Here is a 27,588-nt window from a genome sequence, read left to right as displayed (position 1 = left end):
CATTTATAAATTATTTTCATAATCCATCAATCAAAAACCTTCAGAAATTTTGTTAGCACAAAGATCCCTAGGCCTCTGCCCTAGGATGCTCTGTGATGGGCCTGAGAGATGGAGCTTAAGAACTTACTTGTTCTAGGAGCACATCTTCAGAACATCTGCTCCAAAACATTTATTCCAAATTCTCATCAAAGGCTCACTCACATGTGCTTCAACCACAGGGATAAAGCAGTCATTTTAGTCACATTTCTCAAATGGTGGAAGCCTGCTGGAGGAACATCCTCCTGCTGGATACATCCTGTTGGATGTATCAGGATAACATCCAACCTTACAATAGGATGTGATAACCCTCATCACAACTTAAAACAACAACAACAACAACAAAACCATAAAAAATACCATGGCAAATGAACTAAGCCATATGCAGAATAAGTATTGTATGTTCTCTTTATGGGGTGTTTTTCCTTTATAGTCAAAAATGTAGAATATATACAAAGGTAGTTTGTGCAACTGGGGACGGAGAAGGATACTTGTTGATTAGAGAACACAAAGCAACAACTACAGAGTGAAGGAATCCAGAGACTTAATGTATAATATGAGGACTGTATTTAATAATTCTGTTTTAAGATACACAGCAAACGAGTGTAACTTACTAACACACACATTTAAACAGAGAGAATAAAGTGATGGATATGTTTGTTTTATCTTCATGTAGCTCATAATTTCATACTGTACACCTCAAACATTGATAACCAACAAAGAGGAAGAGGATAGGTGTCTCTCCCAGGGCGGAAGAGTATATGCAAAAGTCAGACACCTCACTTCACTGCCATCTCAACTTGCAAGCAGAAGGGGAGCCACAAACCCAGGACAAACCACAATGATTGAATGTTATTGAATGTCTTTGAATGTTATTGCTGTTGTTACCACCATCATTAGCATATATTCGCTGTGAAGACTTACAGGGTCCATGACATGTTTTTTTATTCAAGTATATCACATGCTGTCAGCATATTTGGTACCACTTCCAACCCCCTCTGCCCCACTCTACACACACACACACACACACACACACACACACACACACACACACACACACCTGTAGTTTCTCCTGGGCATCATCTGCTCACTCACCCACCCAAGCTTAATCCTTTTCCTCCCCCGCAATAGTACCTCTCCTGTTTTTATGTCTAGATTCCCCCTCCCCCTGTTAGGAGATGGGAGAGGTCAGGAAAGGAAAGAACTTGTAGCCCCTGAACCAGCCTGGGCCACAGAGCCAGCCACCAGACAGGAAAAGCCCAGGGCTTCCCAACTCGGGAGGAGCAAAATGCGCAGGCGAGCCTGGGTTGGCGCTGGTGGTCCCGGGTCGATGGCCCGCCCATTCCCAGAAGCGGAGGCTATAGCTGCGTCACCTGCCCCGCCCTCCTCCCGAGTGAAGACCCCTAGAGGCTGAGCAGACCCCAAAGGCGGTGCAATTCCATTGGCCCAAGGCAGAGGTGAGCGGCTGCTAATCCTCTCGGGAAGTGAAGGGACCCTGAGAGTCTGGTAGATGTGGGAGCTGGGGTTCAGGGCGAGGCAGAGGGTGGGATGGGCAGAAGGGTCCAGGAAAAGGAAAGTACTGGAGGGGAGTTGGGACAAAAGCAGTGACCAAGGGAACATCGCTTCAGTGACTGAAGCCAAGCAAAACGAGCGGGAAGGATTGTATGTAGCCTGGGACGTTTTCATAAACACTGATGACGTGTTTGTGCAAAGCAAGCAATTTGAGGAGAAACGCCTGGGAGTTCAGAAAGAAGGAGTGATTGATTAGTACTTGTAAGTTTAGGTGAATTTAACGAGAACTAACTAACCTATACTATTGAGGGAGAAGGAGGAGCATTCCAGCAGCAGCAGCAGCAGCAGCAGCAGTCGGATAAAGGAAAGCTTTGGTAGTTTAGAAATGTATGATACCGTTAAAATAACAGACGCGCCTCCAGTTCTCTGAAGAGTCAGTTCCCCCGTTGTAAGCTAGTGAAGACGAAGCCTACTAAGCCTTTTGCTCCCTTTGGAAGCAAAGAACTTTCCTTCAACCCGGTGAAGGCTCTCCTCCGAAGATTTCCTGTCTCTGCCTATGTTACAAGAGGATTCAAAAGCAAGACAGAAGAGCTCAGGTATTGCCAACTCTTTTGTTAAATACAGTTTGAGGCTTAAGTGTACGGGAATTCATGTGGTATTCATTTACGGCTCTATTCTCTAGTAACTAACTCTTAAGGTGCATAGAGTCGCTTCTGTTTCCCAGCCACCAGAGCAAGCCCATCTGCTTTTTAATCATCACGCAGAGAGCATTCAAAAATACTCTGTGATCTAACAGTGACAGCCTAGGCATAGAAGTAATCATTAGTAAGTCTTAATTTGGGTTAAATTCATTCATAACAGTTCCAGGTTGGGAGGGATCACTGAGCCTCCGCCACGTGTGGGTTAAAGATATTTTCTAACAAGAGAAGCAGAATTCTTCCTTGGCCATGCTCAGGAGAGGGGTGTTTCCAAGCAGAGAAAGAGCAGACAGTGTTATGCCTGCAAAGTCAGAGTGGCTGCTATCGTGCTGGGCTGAGACTCAGCCCTCCCAGCTGGTCAGTTTACCGTCCCCCTGATCATTAGTTGGCTCTGAAAAGGCCCATGTGTCCTTATTGGCAAGGACTTGCAGACATGCTAGAAAGAAATTTGACCTTTTTTCTAGTGGGTTATTACAGCTGTAAAAGTGTTTCGGAAGGTTAAGTCAAATAAATAAAACACATATTAAACAATACAATGTTATAAAAATTGATCATATAAAGAAGTACATTCATAAATGCAATGTGAAATATATATATATATATATAAACTTTTATCTATTTACTGATGCAGAGTTTTCTAAATTGCACATGTACTATTTTTATATTTATAAAAATATTTTAAAAATGTATATGAAAGTATAAAAGGCTCTTGGGCAAATGAGACTTAAATTTTGAACTTTAATTGTCCCGACACCATTATTATGGTCTCTAATGACAGGAATCCTGCTTTCCATTGGGAAATGAGAAGCTATGAAGATATAATAAGCCCATTTAGTGATGAAGTCCAATGGGAGGCTAGCACACACTGGCTTATAAAGAGAACAGTTTCCCACGTCTGTGCCAGTTTACACTCCAGGGAATAAGGGCGCCTCATTCTCCACACTTTACTAGCATTTGTTGTCATCATTCATCTTTTTGATGATGTTCATTCTGAGAGGGATGAGATAGGATCAAAGGAATGTCAATTTGGATGCCCTGAACAATCTTTCAGGTCTTTCCTTCAGTGCACTAGTCTATTCATTTATTGGATAATTGGGGGAGGGTGTTAATTTTTTGCAGTTCTTATGGAATTCCAAAAAACAAAAAAACAAATAAACAAACAAAACCCCTGAAACTAGAACTACCAGTCCATAACTGGGTATGTAACAAAGAGAAGTCTGCACAGCACTTATTGCTACATTATTTATTATTCACGACAGCTAAGAAATGTGGAACCAACTTACGTAGCCGTCAAAATATGAACGGATAAAGAAAATGTGGAAATGTGCACAACAGAATTCCATGTGGCCATCAAGAAGTGAAATCATGACATTTGCAGGAAATGGGTGCAACTGGAAATCAATTGGGCTAATCAAAACAAGACAGACTCAGAAAGGAAACACCATGCAGCTTCTCTGACAAACAGAAGTTAGATTTACAATTGTATGTGTGCATGTGTGTTTAGAGTTTTATTTAGTTACATACTATTCTGATCTGTACATGTGTATATAGGCATTCATGTGATTAGAAAAGCTAACTAGCTGGTGTGGGTAGGAGAGAAAGCAATAAGAAGGAGAGGAGTTAATAAGAACAGAGCGTAGTAACATAGGTGCTGTGATGAAGCATATGCATTTGTATGCTAACTGAACCACAGACTGCGACAGGAGGCACAAGTTCAAACCGGGGTGAAATTCCAGCACAGAGACGGAGGGAGAGGTAGACACAAAGTTCCACTACTAACTGAGAAGCCATTTGCAATTGCTGCCTGCTGGGAGGGGGATACCAGTTTTCTCCAGTCTGACACTGTGTATAACAACCACACTGTAGGGGGAGGTGGGGGGGCTGCCCAATAATAGTTGACAATACAAAGTTGGCACCATAGATGTTTTTTGTGCGATTTTTCATTTTTTTCTTACTGTGTTGTGGTGGTGGTGGTGGTTTTCATTTGTTTGTTCTGAGAGAGGGAAGGAACATGAAGTTGGGTGGGTAAGGAGCTGAAGAGTATCTGGAAGAAGTTGGGGGAGGAAAAAATTGTATGGAGCATATTTAAATGTTAAAAAAAAAGGTGTGAATTAAATTAACCAGTTACGACTCTTAAAGAAAATATCCCCAATTATTCCCAGAGTTGCTATGTATGCTATGCCTAGGTCTTCGCTTGAACTGGCTCTATAACTCTGGTGTGGTGTCTTTTCAGGATGCAGAAGAGAGGCAGGGAAGTCAGCCGCTTGCTGATCTCCCTCACTGCCCTCTGCCTGGTGGTCACCCCCGGGAGCAGGGCCTGTCCTCGCCGCTGTGCCTGCTATGTGCCCACAGAGGTGCACTGTACATTTCGGTACCTGACCTCCATCCCAGACGGCATCCCAGCCAATGTGGAACGAGTCAATTTAGGGTGTGTGGACCTTGCCTGATCCCCCTCTCAGAGAGGGACCACTGATCTTTCTGGTACTTCCCCCCCCCCAAAACACCTGTGATTACTTTTAATAGTTTTCTTCTAAAATGGGTTCATACAAACCTTATATTGTGGAGACGATAAGCATTTTATCCCAATAGTCTTTTACTAGAACTTGAAGCCCCTCTTAGTTGTTTGGGAGCCTCGTAATTGTGGGGCAGCTTTATTCTGAATAAATTTTAAATGAAAAAGATACAGTTTCTGTTAACAATCAAGCAAGAGGAATTGTCATTGAATATTAAAAAAAAACAGCATTTCTTTTGCAATTTATAAATGCCCATCACAAAATGGCTTACTTAAAATACTTGACTTACTAAATCTGACAAATTATGGTGATATTTTGAAGGTTTATGAAAAGTTGTTTATGTGTATAAATGCACAAGTAATGGGATATGCCATCACCTATGTGACATTAGTGAGCACCTACAGTATGCCAAATACTATTGTTCACATTTGGAGGAAGGAATATGGGGGTGGGACAAGGATTATAACAGTATACCCAGTGCCTTGGAAGCAATTGCAAACACTAAAGACTGCCATTGTGTTCTCCCTATGAGGGAGGGGCCGTGGGCTGGGTGCTTTGCCATGAGCATTTGCTTATTGTGCTGGCAAGTTTTATGATCACTTGACCCAAGCTAGAGTCACTGGAGAGGAAGGGACTTCAACTGAGAAAATGCCTGAATAAGATCAGATTATCGGCAGGCCTGTGGGGCATTTTCTTAATTAGTGATTCATGGGGCAGGCATGGTACTATTTCTCTGGCTCTATAAAAAAAAAAAAAATCAGGCTGAGCAAGTCACAAGAAGCAAGCCAGTGAGCAGCAGCCCTCATGAGCTCTGCATCAGCTCCTGCCTCCAGGTTCCTGCCCTGTGTGAGTTCCTGTCCTAGCTCCCTACAGTGATGAGCAATGATGTGGAGGTATAAGCCAAATAAATCCTTTCTTCCCCAACTTGCTGTTGCTCATGATGTTTCACCACAGCAATAATAGCCCTCATTAAGATGCTGGTGTTTATAACACCTTTGGACTAAATTCTGTTATCTATACTTTATAGCTGAGGAAAATGGAGCACAGAAAGTCTCCAGACCACACCCAGAGTGTAATCTGGGCCTGAGCGCAGAATCACACCCACCTGCACAAGCCAGTGCCCTGGCTTCTTAACCAGAACACAGTTGCAAAAGGGAATTTTCTGTTTGTTTCCGTTTTGACATTTGGACTTTGATTGAAGATTCATCTGAAGTCGGAAATGATTTTTTTTTTTTTTTCAGGTATAACAGTCTTACTAGATTGACAGAAAATGACTTTTCTGGCCTGAGCAGACTGGAGTTACTCATGCTGCACAGTAATGGCATTCACAGAGTCAATGACAAGACCTTCTCGGGCTTGCAGTCCTTGCAGGTGAGAGGGGTACAGGGTGATGGAGGCTGAGAAGAGAGGTGGACCTGTGGGGTACACCCAAAAGCTGCCTACTCCCATGGGAAGCATTCTATAAGCATTCTGTAAACTAGAGGCAGATATCAAGGAAGGATTTCAATTGTCATGCAATTTTATGTGAAAATTTGAATATTAAGAAACTGCTGGGCAAAATGCTTACACAGTTGCGAGGACCTAAGTTTGGATCCCCAATAGCCACATAAAAAGCACAGCATGGTGGCAAACACCTGCAATTCCAGTCTTGGGAAGCACCTGTATCAGAATCCCAGAGACTCATTGGCCAGGCACTCTATCCAGTTAGTGAACTCCATATTCAGTGAGAAAACTCGAATCAGAAACTAATGTGGAAAGCATCAAGGAAGATAGCCAACATCTGGTCTCTACTCATGCATGCATAAGGGATCCCAGAGAGAAGGAAAGAAAATGGAAGGAAGGAAGGGAGGGAGGGAGGGAGGGAGAGAGGGAGGGAGGGAGGGAAGGAGGAATTGAGGGAGGAAGAGAAGGAGGGAAGGAAAGGAAAAAAGAGATGAAGAGGGAAGGAAAGAAAGGAAAGGGAGAGAAAGGAGAGAAGGAAGGAAAATAAATCAATTTTCAGGGATTACTAACCTTTAAATTTTATCCATAAAAGGTTGTTTCCACCTGTTTGTCTGGAAGGAGAATGGGATCCCTTAATACAAGGACAGTCTTTAACATAATAACATTTTAAAAACCATTACAAATTTTCAGTTTTCTCTACTTTTTAAATCCTCTATCATCTTCAAACTGAAACTAAAATTATTCCCACAAATGAAGAAAATGCAGTAAGAGTTTTCACACACTGAAGTGGGAAACTAAAGAATTAGACAAATCTAGCAATGAGAATGAGGAGAACAAAAGAGACTGCACAGGGAGGGAGCCCTTTCTCTGCTTATATCCTTGATACTTGAGAAGCTAATTGATGATGCAGGCAACTATTCAACTCTTTAAGCAAGCAATGCTGCTGTTCATGAAAAGCACAATAAAGTACATATCTCTCATAAAATTCATCGTAATTTGCATGCAGCACATAATAGCAATCAAAGCAATAATACCTACTGTTCACAGAGATTTTAAACATAAAGCTGGAGCTATGTCTGGTGTTTTGACATAGGGTGCATAATATGCTGTATGTAACGATGTTGAGGGACATGTATCTTCAGGAGGAATTGTTCATGTATCCTGCATGAAATTCTCCACCTACATTTATTCTCTTAGCCAGGTATTTCTCTGATGGAGAAACATTGGGTTTCCCAGGTAACATTTAGGGAAAAGCTGTCTATGTTCTCACTTTGGCTTTTATTTATGAGGGATGTTGGTATTCCAGAAAATTCTCTTTTGAAGAGATTACAATTTAGGTCAAATCAGAAAAATATGGAAAATTTATTGTTTTTATTAGTATTTCATGTTCTTTTCTTTTTTAAAAAAATGGTATGCTTAGAACTAATTGAAAGGGATTAGAAACTAATCAGGAAGGGATTTGATGGATACTAAAGCATCATGAAAAATTCAAAATTTTTTGGCTTCTAATTCGGAATCAATTAAATTCATATTACTGAAAAAGACAGCACACCAGATGTGTGCCAGCTGAGGAGTGGATAAACTGTGTAACATGAGTGCTGTTTAGAAATAGAAAGGAGTGATGGGTTGATTCGTGCTGCAACATCTTGAAAACATTCGGCTACGTGATGGAAGCCAGGCACAAAAAGCCACATATTGCATGGTTAGATTTATATGAAATGTTTAAAATACATGGATTCTTAGCAAACAGAGGAAGATGTTACTTAGGGTCAGGAAAAGATTAAAAAATAATAACTATTGATGTGGATTGGTCTTAATTTGAGGAAAATAAAATTTCCTAAGACGAAATAGTTGAGGTAGATATAGTATAAACCAGCATGCTGTGCCCTTAGAAGGGCCTAATGAAGGGGCAGGAGGAAGTGAAATGAGATGGTAGGGAGGAAAGTCACATACCATAGCTTCTCTCATGGGTGGAATCTAGATATGTTAATATATTGACATAAAGGAAGGAATTGTTTAGGGAAGGATCGCAACTAACAGGAGTGAGAGGGAGACAATAGGAACTAATGAGAGGCAAAGTTCATGATCAATGTGTGTGGAGACACCATAAAGAAATTCTTTTTTGTTTACTAACTAAAACCACTAAAATTTAAAAACAAAACATTTTGCATGAGAATTATTATTCAATAAGGATATTAAAGTGGAAATTGAAGTTCATTGATAGTCTCATAAATTTTAAATGTATTTAAACTGCTTTTTAAGTTTTTTATTATTAATTACTCTTACTGTCATTCTTTATTATTATTATTATTGTTATTATTATTACTAATGCTTTTTACCATACACAAAAGTAGGCAGAAGAGTGTAATCAACTTAGTGAGGCAATCTGGGAGAAGGAAGGGAAGCAGTTGCGGGGCGGAGGCACACAGGAGGACAGTGAGAGGGAAATGAACAAGAAAAATGTGGACACATGCACAAAAATTCCATAGTCCACTACATTCCTTTGTATTCTAATATTAAGAAAATAATAACACTATTTCTGTGCACTTATCACCCAGCCTCAACAGTTATCCTGGGCACAGATCCTGTCTCACTGCATCCTGTCCACCTGAGTCCACTTAGCGTTCTGAATCCAGTCCAGGGCATGATGCTCACTCTTACACAGAACTAAAGATTAAAGAGACTTTAAAAGTAACCATGACATCTAAATTTCTTAATATTTACAACTGCTTATGTATGTACTAATCGCTCCAATATTGTCACGTTTAGTTGGCAACTACTTTGTTTGAATTGAGTTGGAGTTAAGGTCCCATAGGGATTAATCTCAACATATTTCTATATTTATAAACTTTTCTCTCTTTGTGAAAGTTCCTTTGTGAAAACAAATATGCCCATATCCTTCTTTACAGGTCTTAAAAATGAGCTATAACAAAGTCCAAATAATCGAGAAGGATACTTTGTATGGACTCAGGAGCTTGACCCGGCTGCACCTGGATCACAACAACATTGAGTTTATCAACCCCGAGGCGTTTTATGGACTCACCTTGCTCCGCTTGGTACATCTAGAAGGAAACCGGCTGACGAAGCTCCATCCAGACACATTTGTCTCGTTGAGCTATCTCCAGATATTTAAAACCTCCTTCATTAAGTACCTGTATTTGTCTGATAACTTCCTGACCTCCCTCCCAAGAGAAATGCTCTCCTCTATGTCAAACCTAGAAAGCCTTTACTTGCATGGAAACCCATGGACCTGTGACTGCCATTTAAAGTGGTTGTCCGAGTGGATGCAGGGAAACCCAGGTATCTATCTTGTTTGTTTCTTAGTAGTAATTAAAAAGAGGAATCAGTTGGGAGAGCGTTGTCTGTAATAGGAAGTCCTAGATAATGTAGATGCAGAAAATGAAGTCCCCAGAATGACCAATGACAATGAACTCTGTATCCATCCACAGCTGTGTTGATGCTGCAGAGGGATAACGGGAAGCTGGGAGGCTGAGAAACTTTACTCCGTGGCATTGTGTGTGAAAACTTTCCTCATCTGTGGCTTGGAGAATCAAGCCCATGGTTCTTGGCCTAACTATCAGGTCCTCTAGTATGGCCCAGGCCTGTTCTCAGCCTCTCTTAAATCCCTCAGCCCCCGCCCTTCTCAGGCAGGCAATTTGTGTTCCAGATGCTGACACACTCCATCTGTTTCAGTTCAGAATCCTGCTGTTGCCTCTGCCTATAGCTCTTCCCTTCCTTTTCCGCTTTATGTGCTCCGGGATTGCAGCTCTGCTCAGCATTACCTCCACAAGGGAGTCACACTGCTCATCTGAGTATCCTCGTGAGAATCAGGACCTCGCCACTCCTGTAGGTTGCCTGTGCTTCCTTTCTTGAATGAACAGTATACCAGACTTACAGAATTGATTTATAGATTGAAATGCCTGCTGCCTTCTGCTGTGTCTGATTTGTCTATTCCTAACCTCTGCAGTAGATCTGGGACACAGTATGTACTTAATACTTTTTGTTAAATTGTTATTATGTAGCCATTTAGATGGTGAAAAGAAATAAGTACACCATCTATTAGTTATCCATGGTTCTAATGTCTCAAACATGTGTGTAAAAAGATTTTTTAAATGTATGTGTGCATCATGTGCCAATATACAATGTACATATATGCCATATAGTTACACACACACACACACACACACACACACACACACACACACACACACGTCAAATACAGACAAACCCATTAGGGCTAAAATCTTTCAGTAATGTCTAAATGACAGGTTCTCTTGTGCTTGTATTGGCTTACTGATAATTTCACAAGAGTTATCAATCAATCAAATCACCCTTATACTTCAATTTTTTTCATATTCCCTAAGCAATTTGAAAGCCTCTCACAGGCACAATGAGGCTGTTTCTCTGATGCTTGTTGCAATCCAATGTCATTTACCCATAGCTTCTTGCATCTTTCGTTCTTAGGTTCTTAGGTATTGCTTTCATATAAATACAGGCTTTTGACATTTTCTCCGCATGCATTGTTCACGGATATAAAACTAAAGTCTTACTGCTCGACTCTTATGTATATCTATGTGTGTAACACCTTTACAATGCCAAATCGTAGTGTAGTGTCCGTAAAACCATCCCCAGTAGCAAAGTTAATAAATACGTGTGACAGAATTGAAGTCCTGCCAGCTGTCTGCCTTCCTGTTACTTCCCTGCACCCTTTTCTCCCTGCCCACTCCTTCTTTCTTTCTGTCTTTACTGAACTGCATCTTTCTTGGGCATCCCCTGGCCAGGAATCTGACATACAGATCAACCAACCTAGCTTACTGTCCTGTGGGAAGGCATGCATTCAAACAAGACATTCCAATGGTGAGAGCTGAAGGTTTAGAGAGGAAAGCAGGGTACTGGGAGAGGTAAAGCAGGTGGCTGTTTGGATATCAGGGTCAAGGCCTTGAGACACGTATAATGAGCAATGGGACTAAGCATGCTAGACAGACAGCTCACGCCATTGGCTTGGCCTAGAATGGCAGGGCTGGGAGATGGAAAACACTGGTATGAGACCGGAAACTGGTGTGAAGCAGATGAAGTGACACAGTAGGATTTGCATCTGCGCAAGCATGAGGCCTGAAAGTTCTGGTCCAGGTACAAGCAATCATCAACACCCCAAGATATGAGCCTAATTCTGTGATGAGGCTTAACTAGGCCAGAAGTTGGCTACGTTCTCAGCTTCAGGAGATCAGATCCAGGGCAGTGACAAGCAGGTAAGGTACACAGCATGTCAGCAGGTGGCAGGTGGTGTTGGAAAAAAGCTCCTTGTGGTTGTTCAAAGCTTTGCATTCTTTCTACCTACCTCATCTGCCCATTTTTTATTTTTATAAAATTTGGTGAATAATGACTGTGGGATTGCATGGCACATGGAAGTATAGTAGTGTTCCCTTGTCCATGAAGGATGCTCTCCAGGACTTACAGTGGATGCAGAAAACCAGAGGTCGTACCAAACAATATTGTGTTTATCTCTGTCCACCATGACCCTAACTCTTGAAGTTTAAAATATGTTAGCAAAATTAACACAAGTTTCTTTTTCATTTTTCCTAATTTCACAGCTACATTCTTACCATAAATCCTATAACTCCAGCAGGTGTTTGCAATATGTGTTTTTTTTTTTTTTTCTTTCCTAAATTGAGAAATTTCTTTAGAAAGGAACCATGCCTGTAACTTCTCTCTGGCATACATGATTGTCTGCATTTCCACTCTTGTATCAAAGGGCATGATTAATAAAAGAGGAATTATTTGACACAAACACTATGATACCATGTGTTTAGAGATGCCTGAGGTTGCTATTTATATGCTATTACGTGTGGAACATATTTCCTGTGCCTACATGGGCAAGAATGATTGTGTCCTGTGCCGGGGGGTGGGACCAACTGAGACAAGATGAGATCTCATCAGGGTACTCAGCACTCCATGCAATTTCAAACTTAGGTTTACTTGGGGGACTTTCCAGTTCATATTTTCAGACCATGGTTAACTTCAGATGTGAGGACTGATACACACCTAAAGGGTTTAGAGTGACTTGCTTGGACCTTTGCAAGGAAACCACACATGTGTGAAACTGTTCTCATGAATCACATCTAAGACATCTAACGTTTCTCTTATGTGCTATGTTCAGCAAGTGGTTTAGGAATTACTGTATGTATGGAACAGCACAGAAGTCTCAGACTATGTGACTATAGTTTTTGGTTCAGAGAAAATTCTATACCTCTTATCTAGCATTGAATGACCAGCTTTTAAATAGTGCTCATTAGAGCACTATTTAAAATGGCCAAGTATATGTCATCTCGGTGCCCAAACAGGGTGCCTTTGTGACTAGTAGTATGTGATTTGCAAACTCTGACATTACTGGACACAGTCTCTCCTCTCCCCAACTAAACTTGGTTCTCCATTACTGAAGACCCCTCATGTAACAGGACCATCAATAAAGAAACCAGGACTGTCCATTCCCACTACCTTCCGTGTTCTATCAATATTCACATCTTATTTGCTGGCTCATCCTGCATCTTTATCTTTCTGTCTGCATTTCTCTATCCCTCTTTCTACTAAGCTAGAACATAAGCTGTTCTTTTGGGTAATGGAAAAATGCTTGCATTTTTTTTTTTTTTTTTACTACTATCCCAGGTCTTAGAGATTTCTAAGCAGCGTTACCTTTTTAAGTATGGTAAAGAAAGGTCTATAACTGTCCTAAAACCTTGGAGTGAGGAACTGTAGTGTTATTAAGTGCTGAATGTAAGCTTATGATTTTGATTCTCTAGATAAGGAAATGTTTCATTCAATCAATTTTTATCAAGTACTAAATATATAGCCAGGGCTTTCTAGGCATAATAAATGCTGCTATGGATAAGGCAAATAAAACCCCCATACCTGTGCATATTATATATTGTAGCATGATGTGTGGGCAATATATTTTTAGAAATCATTTCAGAAGCACAAAGCATAGTAACTCAGCCATTAAATATTAAATTTTCAAAATTGCTGTTTGAGTCCCAGTGAAAACACTTCTTTAAAGTGTTCATGTGCTAATTGATAAAGAGACCACAACTTCTGAGAATAATTAAGTTATGATTTTTTCCTAGATATAATAAAATGCAAGAAGGACAGAAGCCCCTCCAGTCCTCAGCAATGTCCCCTTTGCATGAACCCCAGGATCTCTAAAGGCAGATCTATGGCTACAGCACCATCTGGATCGTTCCTATGTACAAAGCCAACCGTTGATCCAGCACTGAAGTCAGAGAGCCTGGGTATTGAGGAGGACAATGGATCTGCCTCCGTTTCACCTCAAGATTTCATAGAACCTTTTGGCTCCTTGTCTTTGAACATGACAGACCTGTCTGGAAATAAGGCCAATGTGATCTGTAGTATACAAAAGCCGTCTAGGACATTACCAATTTCATTCACTGAAGAAAATGACTACATCATGCTAAATATGTCATTTTCAACAAATCTTGTGTGCAGTGTCAATTATAATCACATCCAGCCAGCGTGGCAACTCCTAGCTTGGTACAGTGACTCTCCTCTGATATTAGAAAGGAAGCCCCAGCGTACTGAGACTCCACTGCTGTCTCCCAAATATAAACAGGTGGCTCTTCGGCCTGAAGACACTTTTACCAACATAGAGGCTGATTTCAGAGCAGATCCTTTTTGGTTCCAACAAGAAAAAATTTCCCTGCAGCTCAACAGAACCGCCACCACACTTAGCACATTACAGATCCAATTTTCCACTGATGCTCAAATCATGTTACCAAAGGCAGAGATGAGACCTGTGAAACTCAAATGGACCATGATTCTGATGAAGAACAATACCAGACTGGAACATACTGTTTTGGTTGGCGGCACTATTGCCCTGGACTGTCCAGGCAAAGGTGACCCTTCACCTCACTTGGAATGGGTTTTAGCTGATGGGAGTAAAGTGAGAGCCCCTTATGTTAGTGAGGATGGGCGAATCCTAATAGACAAAAAGGGGAAGTTAGAACTCCAGATGGCTGATAGCTTTGATGCAGGTCTTTACCATTGCATCAGCACCAATGATGCTGATGCAGATATTCTCACATACAGGATAACTGTGGTGGAGCCCTATGTAGAAAACAAGCGTGAAAATGGAGTTCTGCACACAGTAGTTATAGGTGAGACACTCGATCTTCCATGCCTTTCCACTGGTATTCCAGATGCTTCTATTAGCTGGATTCTTCCCGGGAACACTGTGTTCTCTCAGTCATCAAGAGACAGGCAAATTCTTAACAATGGGACTTTAAGAATATTACAGGTTACATCAAGAGATCAAGGTTATTACCGCTGTATAGCAGCCAACCCATCAGGGGTTGATTTTTCCATTTTTCAAGTTTCAGTCCAAATGAAAGGTCAAAGGACAGTTGAGCATGATCGTGACATAGATGGATCTGGACTTGAAGAATCCAAGCCCAGTGTTCTCCTTAAGCAGCCACCATCTTTGAAACACCCTGCATCATCTTTGACAGGGGCAGAGGATGGAAAACAAGTCTCTGGTGTACGTAAGAAAAACAAACACAGAGACTTAACACATCGGCGGCGTGGGGATTCCACTCTCCGGAGATTTAGGGAGCACAGGAGGCAGCTCCCTCTCTCTGCTCGGAGAATAGACCCCCAACACTGGGCAGCACTTTTAGAAAAAGCAAAGAAAAATTCTGTTCTAAGGAAGCAAGAAAATACCACAGTAAAGCCAATGCCACCGGCTCTTCCACTTGTGGAACTCCCTGGGGACGAAAAAGATGCCTCTGGCCTGAGTCCTCCAGATGAAGAATTCACGGTTCTGAAAACTAAGGCTTTTGGTGTCCCAGAAAGGTCACCAACTGCTGACTCTAGACCAGTAAATCATGGCTTTGTGACAAGTTCGGCTTCTGGCACAGAAGTCTCCTCAACCGTGAATCCGCAAACACTACAACCCAAGCACCTTCCTGATTTCAAATTATTTAATGTTATTGACAGTACAGCTGGGTCAAAGAGTATGAACCGACCTGTATCAAGCAAAATAGAAGATACAACACACCAAAACCCAATCATTATCTTTCCATCAGTAGCTGAAATTCAAGATTCTGCTCGGGTGGGGAGAACATCTTCCCAAAGGGCACACCCCGCAACAGGGGGAGCCATGGCTACCAATGGCTACACCAACATGCTTAGTAGCTTCACCAACAAAGCCAATACAGTCTTGCCATCAGTAAATCCAACAGAAAGTTATGGACCTCAGATACCTATAACAGGAGTAAGTAGAGTTAGCAGTAATAACTCCTTTGCTCACACTACTAAAGATCCAGGCTTCTCCAAGCACCCTTCAGAGCCCCACACCACTGCCCCTTCTTTATTTCGAACTCCTAGAAACAACAGTACAGGTAACTTGGGAAGAGAGAGGACAATTTGGAGCAGAGGGCGAGTTATAAGTCCACACAGAACCCCAGTTCTCCGTCGGCATAGACACAGGATTGTGAGGCCAGCACTCAAGGGACCTGCTAACAGAAATATAAGTCAAGTTTCAGCCACAGAGCCCCCTGGAATGTGCCGAACCTGTTCTTCCACAGAAAGGCTCACCATGGCTACAGCAGCACTGTTAGTTACAGGCTCATCCCACAGTACCCTCCCCAAAGCTAACAATGTTGGGATTATAGGAGAAAAGTCTACCACCGTGGTCAAGAAGCCATCATTATTATTTAAGAAGAAACAAGATGTAGATATCGAGACATTAACAACCACTATAAAATATTTCCGAAGTGAAAGTACCCACATAACTCCCACTGAAGCAAGCATGATTTCTGCTCCGACATCTGTATCCGTGGAAAAAACTACTATAGACAATAGTGGTCACCTGAGCACGCCTAGGACCATCCAAGCTGGAACAGATTCAGTGGTGACACCACCACTTTCCAGTCCGCTCAGCCAACCCTCAATACCAACAAAAGCAACAAGCACAAAATTCTCAAGGAGGAAAATTCCCTGGTACCCAATCTTTGCAAATAACCTTAACAAAGAAGGGATGTTAAAGAATCTGCATCAGTTTGGTTTACAAAAGAACACAGTCACTAAGCCTCCTGAAAAAGCTCCTCTTTTACCCACAGGTCATGGTTCCTCCCCACGTTCTACAACACCCTCGGCAAGTCTGATGCCAGCTCAGTCTGCAACAATGGCTGCCATTCCGCACAATGGCACTGAAGTACAAGGGGCCAGAAGTCTCCCTGCAGGGAAAGAGCAGCCCTTCATCAACTCCTCCCCAGTGCTTCCTAGCACCATAAGCAAGAGATCTGGTACATTAAGCTCCCTGTCAGTGGAAACCCCCACAGTGACAAGTCCTACTGCTATTGCATCTGCCATTATCTCTGAAACCCAAGAAGCACGATCCAAAAAAGCAAAAGACCAAACAAAGGGGTCTCTGAAGAACAGGAAAGGCCAAATCATCACCCCCAGGCAGATTTCTGGCTATAGCACATACTCAGTTCCAACAACAGCTGATACTCCCTTGGCTTTCAGTCATTCCCCGGGACAAGACACTGGTAGGACTGTAAGAACTCACTCAGCAGCTTCTCTCCTGGGCATAACCGAACTGTCCCAGAAATGCACTCATACTTGGGGAAATACAACAGCTTCGGAAACAACTCTGTTGAGCAAATCACAGGAGAGTACCGCCATGAAAAGAGCCTCAGCCACGCCACCACTCCTCAGCAGTGGGGCACCCCGAGTGCCTACGCCTTCCCCTCCTCCCTTCACTAAGGGTGTGGTTACAGACAGTGAGGTCCCAGCAGTTTTCAAGATGACGTCAGATAGAATGGTCACCATATATGAATCCTCAAGGCATGATACAGATCTGCAGCAACCCTCAGCAGAGGCTAGCCCCAATCCTGAGATCTTAACTGGAACCACTGACTTTCTCCTCTCTAATCTGTTAACCTCCACTCCTATGCCAGCACCAAGAGTGGATAAACCACAGGATTCTAAATGGAAGCCTTCTCCCTGGCCAGAAAACAAATTTCAGCTCAGGTCATACTCAGAAACCATTGAAAAGGGCAAAAGGCCAGAAATAAGCCTGTCACCCCGTCTCAGCTTTCCAGAGGCCAGCACTCACGCCTTGCATTGGAATGCACAAAGGCATGCAGAAAAGAGTGACTTTGATAAGAAACCTGCTCAAAACCCAACTTCCAAACACCTACCCTATGACTCTCTGCCTAAGATTATACTGAAGAAACCAAGAATAATTGGAGGAAAGGCCGCAAGCTTTACTGTTGCAACTAATTCAGATGTTTTTCTTCCTTGTGAGGCTGTTGGAGACCCAAAGCCCACCATCCACTGGACCAGAGTCTCATCAGGTACTTGGAACCATTAGCAATACCTTAGTTACAAAACAGGGACATGATCAGATCTTTCAGGATAGTCATCAAAGAACCAACCAATTAATTTCTTCAAAATATAAAAGCTAGATTTTACTTTTTGTGTGTGTGTGTGCGCGCGCTCACGCACGGAGAGGTACCAGATTTCCTGGAGCTGGAACTACTTCTCTAGCCCCTACCAGAAGGTTTTAAACTTTATATTTATTTTATGTGTATGCATGTTTGGCCCGCATATGTGTATATGCACACATGTCACATGTGCCTGAAGTAAACACAGGTCAGAACAGGGTATCACACTTCCTGGAATTGGAATTACTGAGAATTGTGAGCCAGCATGTGTGCACTGGGAACTGAACCTGGGTTCTCTGCAAAAGCAACTAGTGTTCTTACCTGCTCAGCCATCTCTCTTACCCCGACTAGAGGCGTTTCTTTTTTATAATGTGTTAAGAATGGTTTGGGAGGCAGCTAGATGGCTCCATGTGTAAAGGGCACCCATTGCCAAGCTTGATGATGTCAGCTTGGAACAGACATGGCAGATTGTTTTCTTATCACTACCCACTGGCAATGGCATGCATGTGCCCATACATATACACACAAATCAATAAAATGTATTGATAAGGAAAGTTTAAAAGAATAATTATTAAGGCTAGATAGGATAGTACATGTCTATACTGCCAGCAATGGGAATGAATTCAATGCCAGCCCAGGCTATAAAATTAGGTTCTGTCTTAAAACATTTTAAAACAACATTTAGGACCAATTATTTATTTGATATTAAATTGTCTGCACTAAAACAATATACACATAGGTAACATTGTTTAGGCTGAGCAGATCATATTTATATATTTATATACTTATAATTTATATAGTATATACTCTCTCTCGATATATATATATAATTAAAGAAAAAGAGGCCATAAATTTGAAAGAGAGCAAGAGGGGATAAATGAAGAAATTGGAGGGAGGAGAAGGGGTGAAATGACCTAATCAAAAATAAAAACATTAAAATAAATGAATAAAAATGTTAAAGCCAAAAATACTTTGAAAATTGATTATATATATATATATATATGTGATATGTATGTGATATATATAATATATATATCATATATATATATATATATATAATTTTACATAAATGTCATGTTGAACTATCTGGATTTTAAATTTAAATTTATATGAATAAAAAATTGAAAAACAGCTTTAACTACCTGAAGATTGTGCTTTTTAAATTGTATTTTTTGTCAGTTCAACAATGATCATGAATTCTATGTATAATTTTTTTTTTTCATTTTATCAGGACGTGACATATCCCAAGGGATACAGAAAACCCGGTTTCATGTGCTTCCCAATGGCACCTTGTCCATCCAGAGGGTCAGCATTCAGGACCGTGGACAGTACCTGTGCTCTGCCTCTAATCCACTAGGTGTAGACCATCTTCATGTCACTTTGTCTGTGGTCTCCTACCCTGCTAGGATTCTGGAGAGACATGTCAAGGAGATCACAGCTCATTCTGGAAGTACTGTGAAACTTAAGTGTAGAGTGGAAGGTATGCCAAGACCTACAATTTCCTGGATACTTGCAAACCAAACAGTGGTCTCGGAAACACCCGAGGGAAGCCAAAAGGTCTGGGTAACACCCGATGGAACATTGATCATCCATAATCTGAGTCTTTACGATCGTGGTTTTTACAAGTGTGTAGCCAACAACCCATCTGGCCAGGATTCACTGTTGGTTAAGATACAAGTCATCACAGCTCCCCCTGTTATTATAGAACAAAAGAGGCAAGCCATCGTTGGGGTTTTAGGTGAAAGTTTGAAACTGCCCTGCACTGCAAAAGGAACTCCCCAGCCCAGTGTTCATTGGGTTCTCTATGATGGGACTGAATTAAAACCACTGCAGTTGACTCATTCCAAGTTTTTCTTGTATCCAAATGGGACTCTGTATATAAGAAACATCGTTTCTTCAGTCAGGGGCGCTTATGAATGCATTGCTACCAGCTCCTCCGGCTCAGAGAGAAGGGTAGTGATTCTTAGAGTGGAAGAGCAAGAGACAGTCCCCAGGATAGAAACTGCCTCACAGAAATGGACAGAAGTGAATTTGGGTGAGAAATTACTACTGAACTGCTCAGCTACTGGGGATCCAAAACCTACAATAATCTGGAAGTTACCATCCAAGGCTGTCATCGACCAGTGGCACAGGTATGCCTTTCTGTTAGAATTATCTACTTGATGTTACCTATACAAACCTTTTTTTACTGTGCTCTTCCTAAAAATTGATATTCACCGTATACTCTTCACTATATATTAAATCCTCTTTCTGAAAAGCAAAAATTATAGCTTGTGAACTATAAATTGTATTCTTCATGACATTGTGCAATGGTTTTATATAATGCTAGAAAGAGATGAAGCTGAGTACTTTTCCGTTTACACTTATATATTAAAATATACATTCAATAGAAATTAAACATAGTATACATGAATTTTCATGGACACTTGGAAACTGAAGTTTTTTTCCCCTCGTATTACAGTAAGTTTGTACAGAATATAATGAATAATTTAAATGTCAATATTAATTTTCAGGTTTTTCAGGAATCAAAATTACCTTAAATGTTAAACTGTAGTTCACTAAGATGTAAAGTTTTAAAATGCTGAGCTAGAGAGTGTGAACTTTAGAATCCACATGCTTACATATATTTTCTCCTCTGTATGTTTTTCCATCTTGACATTTGGTATCTTCAATATTTCACTTATCAACTTTGTACTTAGTTTCACAACACCAGCTTGCTCTCTGGCTCTTTCTCTCATGCATGTGCACATGCACACGCACACACACACACACACACACACACACACACACACACACACACACACAGTCAGAATTGCTGCAGCTACTCTGACTCTTTGCAGCTCTATATGAATTATAGGATTGCTTTATTTACCTCTTGGAAGAAAGTGATTGGGATTTTGATGGGGTTTTCATTGAGACAACAGGTTAACAATTCTTTTGGCTTTGAGTAAGAACAGTGAAAACAGAGAATTTTGTTCCTAAGAAGACACACTTTTAGCCCTTTCTAGTCCAGTGTGATATTTATGGTAGATTTTTCATATATAGGGCTTTAATAATTTGAGATATGTTTCTTCGGTATCTATTTGTTGATTCATTATAAAAGGACACTGAGTCTTACCAAGAGCTTTTCTTGCATCTGTAAAGATAGTCATATGGCTTTGTCTTTGATTGTGTTGTATTAAGTTTATTGATTTGAAATGTTAAGCCATCCCAGCATTCCTCGGGTTAACCCTAATTGATCATGTTCTATGAACATATTGAAATGCTGAACTAAGTTTACCTATATTTTATTGAGAAAATTTGCATTTGTGTTCATCATGGGTATGGGTTTTTTTATTGATGTGTCTTGGTTTAGAATGATGGAAATGGGTTGCCAGAGTTCCTGGCATCCTATTTATACTTTAAGAAGAAATGGAAGTAACTCTTTACATATTCATATAAACCATCAGTACAGCTGTAAGATACTAAGATTTTTATTAGACAGAAGACTTTTCATTACTGCTATAATGTATAATTACTGTTTCTATTTCTTGATCAGTTTTGGAAGGCCACATGCTTCCAGAAACTTGCTCAGTACTTCTAAAATTCATGTGATTTTGCCATATACTTTTTCATAGTAGTTTTAAAATAATCTTTTGTGTTTCTGTAGCATCAGGGTTCTCTAGAGAAACAGAACCAGAAGAATAAATATACATTAATCAGGAATACAATTGGCTTACACAACAAGGTCTGAGGAGTCCTACAATAGCTGTCTTCACATTGCAATGCTGAGAGCCAGTAGCTGCACTGTTCCTGAAGCTGAGTGTCAGTAACCCCAGTCTGGCACTAAAGGCCTGGTCTTCAGTTCAATTTGACAGACCAAGGAAGCTAACTTCTGATGTCAGCAAAAGCAGCTGCCACAGAGTAGATCAGTTTACTAACAAGAAACAGGGGAAGTAGGTCAAAGGGCTTCAATAATCTTGCTTTGGACCTTCTTATGTTGCTGCTGCTGGAAGACACCGTCCACATTTAGGGTGTGTCTTTTCAATTCAATTAATCAATAAAACCTCTCCAGTCATGCTCAGATCCTAACCTAGACAACCTAGATGACCCCTCTTAGGTCTGTCTAGGGACTTGTGTCTTGAGTGATTCTAGATCTTGTCAAGTTACAATATTATTAACTATAGTAAGTAGTAATAATGTTTCAGCTTACAGGTTCTAGTCCAACATTGAGAGAACTCACAGTTGGAACTCAAGGCAAACTCAAGGCAGGAACTTGAAGAAGAAACACGGAGACACACTGCTTGCTTGCTTACTCACTGCATCACATTCTGCTAGATTTCTTACACAGGTCAGACCAAAATGTTTAGGGATGGTGTCAATTAGGGAGGGCTGGTACCCCTTTGTCAATCAACACAATCCTCCACAGACATTCTCACAGGCCAGTGTAGTATGTAAAAATCCACCAATCGAGACTCTCAGTTAATTTTAGGCCTTGCCAAGTTGACAGCTGAGGGGAAGTCAGGCTTGGCAAACTGTTTTGTCTCTTTTTGAAGTTTTTTCACTTCAAGGCCACTTGGAATTTCCCAGCCCTCTCCTAAGCAGATAAGCCTTTTCTTATGTCACTATTCTTCAAGTGTTGGTTAATGGAGGATGTTACATATTGTAACGATGGTGGATTGGATTTGAGGCCTGTCACCTTAGGCTTTTTTTTTTTTTTTTTTTAAGGTTGCCTCTTTACCAGTATCATTAACATTAACCAAGAACTTGAATCAGAAGCAGGGATTGTTTTGATAAAGAGTCTGTGTTCTTAGAAGCCCCTAAGGCAATTGTGACGCACACTAAAATTTGAGTCTGGGTCTCAAACTTAATGGCCTGTAAGCAACCTGAAAATTTGTCCAAGCACCGAGGTCAATGTCCCTGACCAACTCTATCTGAATCACTGCTAAGAGAAACCAAGTAATGTGCGTAAGTCTGGCCCCAGTCAATGCTAACACAGTTTAAGGGAGGGACTGTCAAGAACCAACATTTAGGGCTTTAGTCCTTAGTGTCTGCTACACATAACCATCATGCTAGAAACCCAATGCCTAGACCTACCCCACATCACTTCTCAAACATTCTAGCCTTGAAGCATGAGCTCCAACTATTCTGTTTACCTCATGTTGCCAAAAGAAAGGGGAAATACACAGGTGTGGTTGAGTATATTCTTAGCACTAAAGCTAGGCTCTGCCACCTGGTGGTCAACTGTGTCAATTACGCAGGTGATTGAGTTTCTAATTCCTCCTAGATTGCTGTTCTCTTCAGCAGGCAGAGGACACATTGCTTCTAGTTAAATAACTAAAAAGTTGCTTCATTAATACATTTAAAAAGTAGCATCAGGCATTAACTTAGCACATCCCTATGAGTTGTTTTCCATTAGCAGAAAATGCTATTTTTGTGGATCCATTTGTTTGATGCATAAAACGTCTTAAGAACTGGCTACTTCCAGCATCCTTCTCACCAATGAGCTGCTTTTAAAAGTTGTATATAAAAAAGATTTGATTGAAGGCCATTTCGAAAATAATACTGTCCAGCAAATTATGCTTTGTTACAAAGCTTTTTTTTTTTAAGCAAATGGCTTAGATAACAATAAGTGACTTAGATCTTCATTTTAACAGCTTTAAGGAATAATCCATATAGATAATGCCATGTAGGAGAGAGGGAGGACAGGAAAGAGGAAGAGAGGGAAAGGGAGAGGGAGAGGGAGAGGGAGAGGGAGAGGGAGAGGTGGGAGACATGATGATGACCTTGATCGTGACAATTATTTTCATTTTATCTATGTGTCACAATTTCATACTAAATTACTTACATGCTCAACTGTGCCAGACACCTTAGTAAGGCTGGAGGGAAGTAACATCCTATAAATAAGGCCGCTTCTACATAGTATCGTACTCTGTAAATGTGTCTACATTGGTGACAATGTTTAGTCTTTTTAATGTGTTTGTGCAAGGCATGCTCATGTTCATCTTGGTGTGTGCATATGTGGTGGCCAGAAGTAAATAAGCACCGGGGTCTTGCACAATTGCTTCCCACCTTACTCTCAGGAGGGCCTCTCACTGATCCTAGAGCTCATCCTTCAGGTACACCGGCTGTCGAGCAAGCTCCAGGGAGCCAGCTGTTTCCATCCTGGGGTTATGGATGTGCACCACCATGCCTAACTCTTTGTGGGCGCTGGAGATCCAAATTCAGGTCTGAAAATTGTGCAATAGGCAGCCTCCCAACTGAGTCATCTAAGCCCCACTTCTCCCCACTGCGTTCTCACATTTGTCCTCTTCTCTCCTTAGGATGGGCAGTCGGATCCAGGTCTACCCAAATGGCTCCTTGGTTATTGGATCAGTGACAGAAAAAGATGGTGGTGACTACTTATGTGTGGCAAGAAACAAAATGGGAGATGACCTGGTCCTGATGCATGTCCGCCTAAGACTGACACCTGCCAAAATTGAACATAAGCAGCATTTTAAGAAGCAAGTGCTCCACGGGAAAGATTTCCAAGTTGACTGCAAGGCCTCGGGCTCCCCTGTGCCTGAGGTATCCTGGAGTTTGCCAGATGGAACAGTGGTGAACAATGTAGCACAAGCTGATGATAGTGGCTATAGGACCAGAAGGTACACCCTCTTCCACAATGGAACCTTGTATTTCAACAAAGTCGGGATGGCAGAGGAAGGAGATTATATTTGCTCTGCCCAGAACACCTTAGGGAAAGATGAAATGAAAGTCCACCTAACAGTTTTAACGGCCATCCCACGGATAAGGCAAAACTACAGGAGAAATGTAAGGATCAGGGCTGGAGACACAGCTGTCCTGGACTGTGAGGTCACTGGTGAACCCAAGCCAAATGTATTTTGGTTGCTGCCTTCCAACAATGTCATTTCATTCTCCAATGACAGGTTCAAATTTCATGCCAATGGAACTTTGTCCATCAATAAAGTGAAACCGCTTGACTCTGGGAAGTATGTGTGTGTAGCTCAAAATCCTAGTGGGGATGACACTAAGACATACCAACTGGATATTGTCTCTAAGCCTCCATTAATCAATGGTCTGTATGCAAACAAAACTGTTATTAAAGCCACAGCCATTCAGCACTCCAAAAAACACTTGGACTGCAGAGCAGATGGGGTTCCACCACCCCAGGTCACATGGATTATGCCAGACAATATTTTCCTCACAGCTCCATACTACGGAGGCAGAATCACAGTGCATCAAAATGGAACCTTGGAAATTCGGAACATCAGGCTTTCTGATTCTGCAGATTTCACCTGTGTGGTTCGGAGCGAAGGAGGAGAGAGTGTGTTGGTAGTGCAGTTACAAGTGCTGGAAATGCTGAGAAGACCAACATTCAGAAACCCATTCAATGAAAAAGTAGTTGCCCAGGTTGGCAAGTCTGTAGCAATGAACTGCTCTGTGGATGGGAACCCAACACCTGAAATTATCTGGATTTTACCTGATGGTACACAATTTGCTAATGGGCGACAAAATTCCCCATATTTGATGGCAAGCAATGGTTCTCTCATCGTTTACAAAGCAACTCGGAGCAAGTCGGGAAAGTATCGCTGTACGGCAAGAAATAAGGTTGGCTACATCGAGAAACTCATCCTGTTAGAAATTGGGCAGAAGCCAGTCATTCTGACATACGAACCAGGGATGATAAAGAGTATCGGTGGGGAATCGCTGTCCCTGCATTGTGTGTCTGATGGAATCCCTAAGCCAAACATCAAATGGACTACACCAGGTGGCCTTGTAATCGACAGACCTCAAGTCAATGGAAAATACATACTGCATGAAAATGGCACGTTGGTCATCAAAGAAACGACAGCTCACGACAAAGGAAATTATATCTGTAAGGCTCAAAACAGTGTTGGCCAGGCAGTTATCAGTGTTCCCGTGATGATTGTGGCCTACCCTCCCCGAATTATAAACTACCTACCCAGGAACATGCTCAGAAGGACAGGAGAAGCAATGCAGCTCCACTGTGTGGCCTTAGGAGTCCCCAAGCCAGAAATCACATGGGAGACGCCGGGACACTCCCTGCTCTCAATGGCAACAGAAAGAAAGCCCCACAGAAGTGAGATGCTTCCCCCACAAGGTACTCTGGTCATTCAGAATCTCCGAACCTCAGATTCTGGAGTCTATAAATGCAGAGCACAGAACCTGCTTGGTACAGATTATGCAACGACTTACATTCAGGTCCTCTGACAGGAAGGGAGAAACTAAAATTGAACAAAAGCCAACGTCTGCAGAGTTTATTTTTTGGAAGAAGTTTAATCAAAGGCAGCCATAGGCATGTAAATGAATCTGAATACATTTACAGTATTAAATTTACAATGGACATGCAATGAGACTTGTAAATTAATGCATTGTGAACTGATACTGAGTTTCTATGGATTTCAAAGCAAACTCTTAACTTAAGGCACTTTGATTTTGCCAACAAATAATAAAAAACATTAAGAGAAAATGATCCACTACAAACTAACAAATGGCGAATGCACCTGAATTTTCAGTAAAAAGACCTTTCTCCCGCTAACAGTTGCCAGCTGCCTCCTGTCTGTTTTCCACCAATGTTACAAACATCGCACACAGAATGAATGGAGACAATGTGAAAGATTAAGTTTGCAGTCTGTGTTGATCTCAATGCACACATATTTTGTCACTGGTTTACAAACATTTTGATAAAACCTACAGAAAACACCACAAAACTGTTTGGATTATGATTATTAGTTTACCATTTGTTCACATTGAAAGTTCCCATTGTTTTAATACCTGCATTAAAAACGAAACAAAACAAAAAACAAATGCAGGCTAGCTTTTCTACATGTAAAGGGCAGCCTAATGCTCACACATTGGGAAGTGCAAAGCGCGTTTCACATTTGTCCACACCTCTGTCGTCCTGAAATGCTTTAGAGGTACAATGAAGCTTCCTTATAACTTTAAGACCTAGCTCAGGCACCCATGGTTCGGAGCCATTCTTAAGACAGACTTTCTAAGGCAGAATCCCTCCAAGAGTCTAGGCAACTGCTTCTATATAATGAAGTTTCACTGTATTTAAATTGCGGGTTTTATTTTTATATTTCACCGTACTAATATTACATGTTTAATTTAACCCAAATATATGTGGAAGTATCATATGGTTTACCTCTTTTATTCTAAAGGCTGGGATTTTCTAGAATAACTTCTCTGGCTTCTGTCCAAATTTCGTCTATTTATAAATTGTAGGTGCCTTGTAAGTAAAAAAAGCAAAAGTCATTCAGTTAGCCCAGAACACTAAGACCAAGAGCTTTGTTAGCGCATGCCACTCAACTGGAACTTGATACCCACTTTCCATAATGCCTACTTTCTTTTGGCCCCTACCTCAGACATGAGCTGACTACAGATAACATTGGTACTCTATGGCTGCCAGAGGTCAAATGATACCCACTGTAGAGTAATCTCCCTCTACTTTTGGGTGAAGAAGGGTACATAAAACACGAAATGTCACCCTCTAAGGATTCAGCTTATAATATAACACAGATGTTAAGGGGTTCTTATAGCCAGAAATGGGAAGTATACCCAATTCCATTAGATTTCAAGGTCTGGTCTTTAATTTCCTATCTGCACCCCACCCAGCAAATGACAAGGTTCTGCAATAGAGCTTTTCCTTAGGACAATTTTAATGCCAACCACATGCATTTGCTATGAAAGAAAAAAAAAAACCCTCTCAGAATGCAGAATTAAGTGGTAGCAAATATAATAACTAAATTTAAAATTCCAGTTGCTTTCCTTGTAACGCACAGGGGAAAAACAGCTCTAGGTTTTTCCTCACCTCCCTCGGCATCTCAGAACTAGAGGGCTTTAGCATCATTTAACTTCCTCATCTTATCAAACAAAACAAACAACGACAAAGGAATAACCATAGCCTTCATGTGCAAAATGATT

General features: G+C 41.2%; 1 protein-coding gene across 4 annotated transcripts; it reads left to right on the top strand.

Moving 5' to 3' along the window:
- The first annotated feature begins 1,368 nt into the window (after nt 1-1,368).
- Igsf10 (immunoglobulin superfamily member 10) lies at nt 1,369-27,582 on the top strand. Of its 4 annotated transcripts, none has more exons than XM_029537709.1 (8): nt 1,369-1,493; nt 1,959-2,144; nt 4,480-4,674; nt 6,001-6,130; nt 9,112-9,502; nt 13,321-17,571; nt 18,893-19,793; nt 23,964-26,434. In XM_029537709.1, the coding sequence occupies exons 3-8, from the start codon at nt 4,481-4,483 to the stop codon at nt 25,870-25,872; spliced, it is 7,776 nt and encodes a 2,591-aa protein (XP_029393569.1). In that variant the 5' UTR covers nt 1,369-1,493; nt 1,959-2,144; nt 4,480; the 3' UTR covers nt 25,873-26,434. The 4 variants fall into 4 exon arrangements, with proteins under 4 accessions (XP_029393569.1, XP_029393568.1, XP_021051490.1 ...); XM_029537708.1 differs by having other exon boundaries at nt 1,865-2,144; XM_021195831.2 differs by lacking the exon at nt 1,959-2,144.
- Nucleotides 27,583-27,588: the final 6 nt, after the last annotated feature.

The sequence above is a fragment of the Mus pahari genome, chromosome 4 (genome assembly GCF_900095145.1).
Source record: "Mus pahari chromosome 4, PAHARI_EIJ_v1.1, whole genome shotgun sequence".
In the NCBI taxonomy this organism is placed as follows: Eukaryota; Metazoa; Chordata; class Mammalia; order Rodentia; family Muridae; genus Mus; species Mus pahari.
This window is presented reverse-complemented; position numbering and strand designations above follow the sequence as displayed.

What these genes read in the sequence shown, in the direction of transcription:
- Igsf10 (XM_021195830.2), top strand. Translation starts at nt 4,481, where the DNA reads ATGCAGAAGAGAGGCAGGGAAGTCAGCCGCTTGCTGATCTCCCTCACT. An exon ending in GTGGATGCAGGGAAACCCAG is followed by an intron (nt 9,503 to 13,320) that starts GTATCTATCTTG and finishes ATTTTTTCCTAG; the next exon opens with ATATAATAAAATGCAAGAAG. An exon ending in CTGGACCAGAGTCTCATCAG is followed by an intron (nt 17,572 to 18,892) that starts GTACTTGGAACC and finishes TCATTTTATCAG; the next exon opens with GACGTGACATATCCCAAGGG.